Below are 1,074 nucleotides of genomic sequence, written 5' to 3' on the forward strand. Positions count from 1 at the left end.
GATTGTAGGGGTTAATGAACCCAATGATAATGGGAGCCCCCAGACAGGGTGCATGCAGAGTCAACTGTTTGTGGGTAAAATCAGAAGCATGGGAAACAAAATGACCTTGCTCTCAATTCTTTAGGTAATTAGGCTAAAATGAGGCTTAAAGCCTACAGTTATGGGGCTATTGCTCCTCAACAAATGTAGCCAGGACCAAATAAAAGTACAGCTGATTAGTCTGCATAACTAAAAGCAGGTTTGAGCACACATGGCACAAAGACACCTTCTTGGTGTGATGGGGTAGTCTACCATGGTATGATAGGTATCATTCACCATCTCCCTTCATGACTGGGTTAATATTGTTTAAAAATACTAGAAACATGACTGAAACATGTGTGAAAGTGTCTGAAAAAAAATTAGATGATTGGTTGAATAGGATACTAGATGAACAACCAACAAATGGTACTGAAAGGACAAGGGCTTAACCAAATTCTATCCCTCAAGTTTGGTCCCTAGCAGATAAAAAGAAAGATAGGTAATACCAGTAAGTAAGAACATTTGCAGTGTTAAAACTATAAAGACAGTGAATCCTGAAAAAAAATGTATTCTCACCTGGTCCATCAATATGCTCTGAGGAGACACGATTTCCTTGTGAAGGTTCAGCACTGTTGCTGAGCAGTTGATAGCTTTTATAAAAACATCCCAGCCAGCTTCAGTCTCAAGAACCCCTGAAGTGGTTGGGGTGAAGCACAGCAGAATGTAGTAGAGAGAAAGTGAGCTTGGCACATCTAACTTTGCATCAGGTTTTAGGGATGCTATCTTTACAAATATACTGCTGGCAAGTGGCAGAAGATTCAGCAGCACACTCTGTTGGGAGAAAGTTACTTTAGCATGTAGTGTCACTACCCTGGAATGTTTACACACTGAAGTAAACCAAAGGAAAGATCATAAAGTAAAAGGAAAATTTTACTATTTTATGAAATTAATCCACTTGTGCTAAGACATGCTCTGTCCACTCTAGATTTGTTTTTTGTGAATTTTGTATATACATTTATGGCTCTACAAAAGCTTTGTTGCTAATGAGAGAAATAC

At 38.7% G+C, this 1,074-nt stretch overlaps 1 protein-coding gene across 1 annotated transcript in view; it reads right to left on the bottom strand.

Moving 5' to 3' along the window:
- Positions 1–1,074, bottom strand: part of LOC119588605 (HEAT repeat-containing protein 1-like) — a gene marked incomplete in the record, with an annotated part of 28,625 nt that overhangs the window by 12,697 nt on the left and 14,854 nt on the right. The window contains 1 exon segment of the mRNA XM_037937247.1: positions 595–849. Coding sequence (XP_037793175.1) covers positions 595–849 — 255 coding nt within the window.

Source organism: Penaeus monodon, chromosome 24, assembly GCF_015228065.2.
Source record: "Penaeus monodon isolate SGIC_2016 chromosome 24, NSTDA_Pmon_1, whole genome shotgun sequence".
NCBI classification, from domain to species: domain Eukaryota; kingdom Metazoa; phylum Arthropoda; class Malacostraca; order Decapoda; family Penaeidae; genus Penaeus; species Penaeus monodon.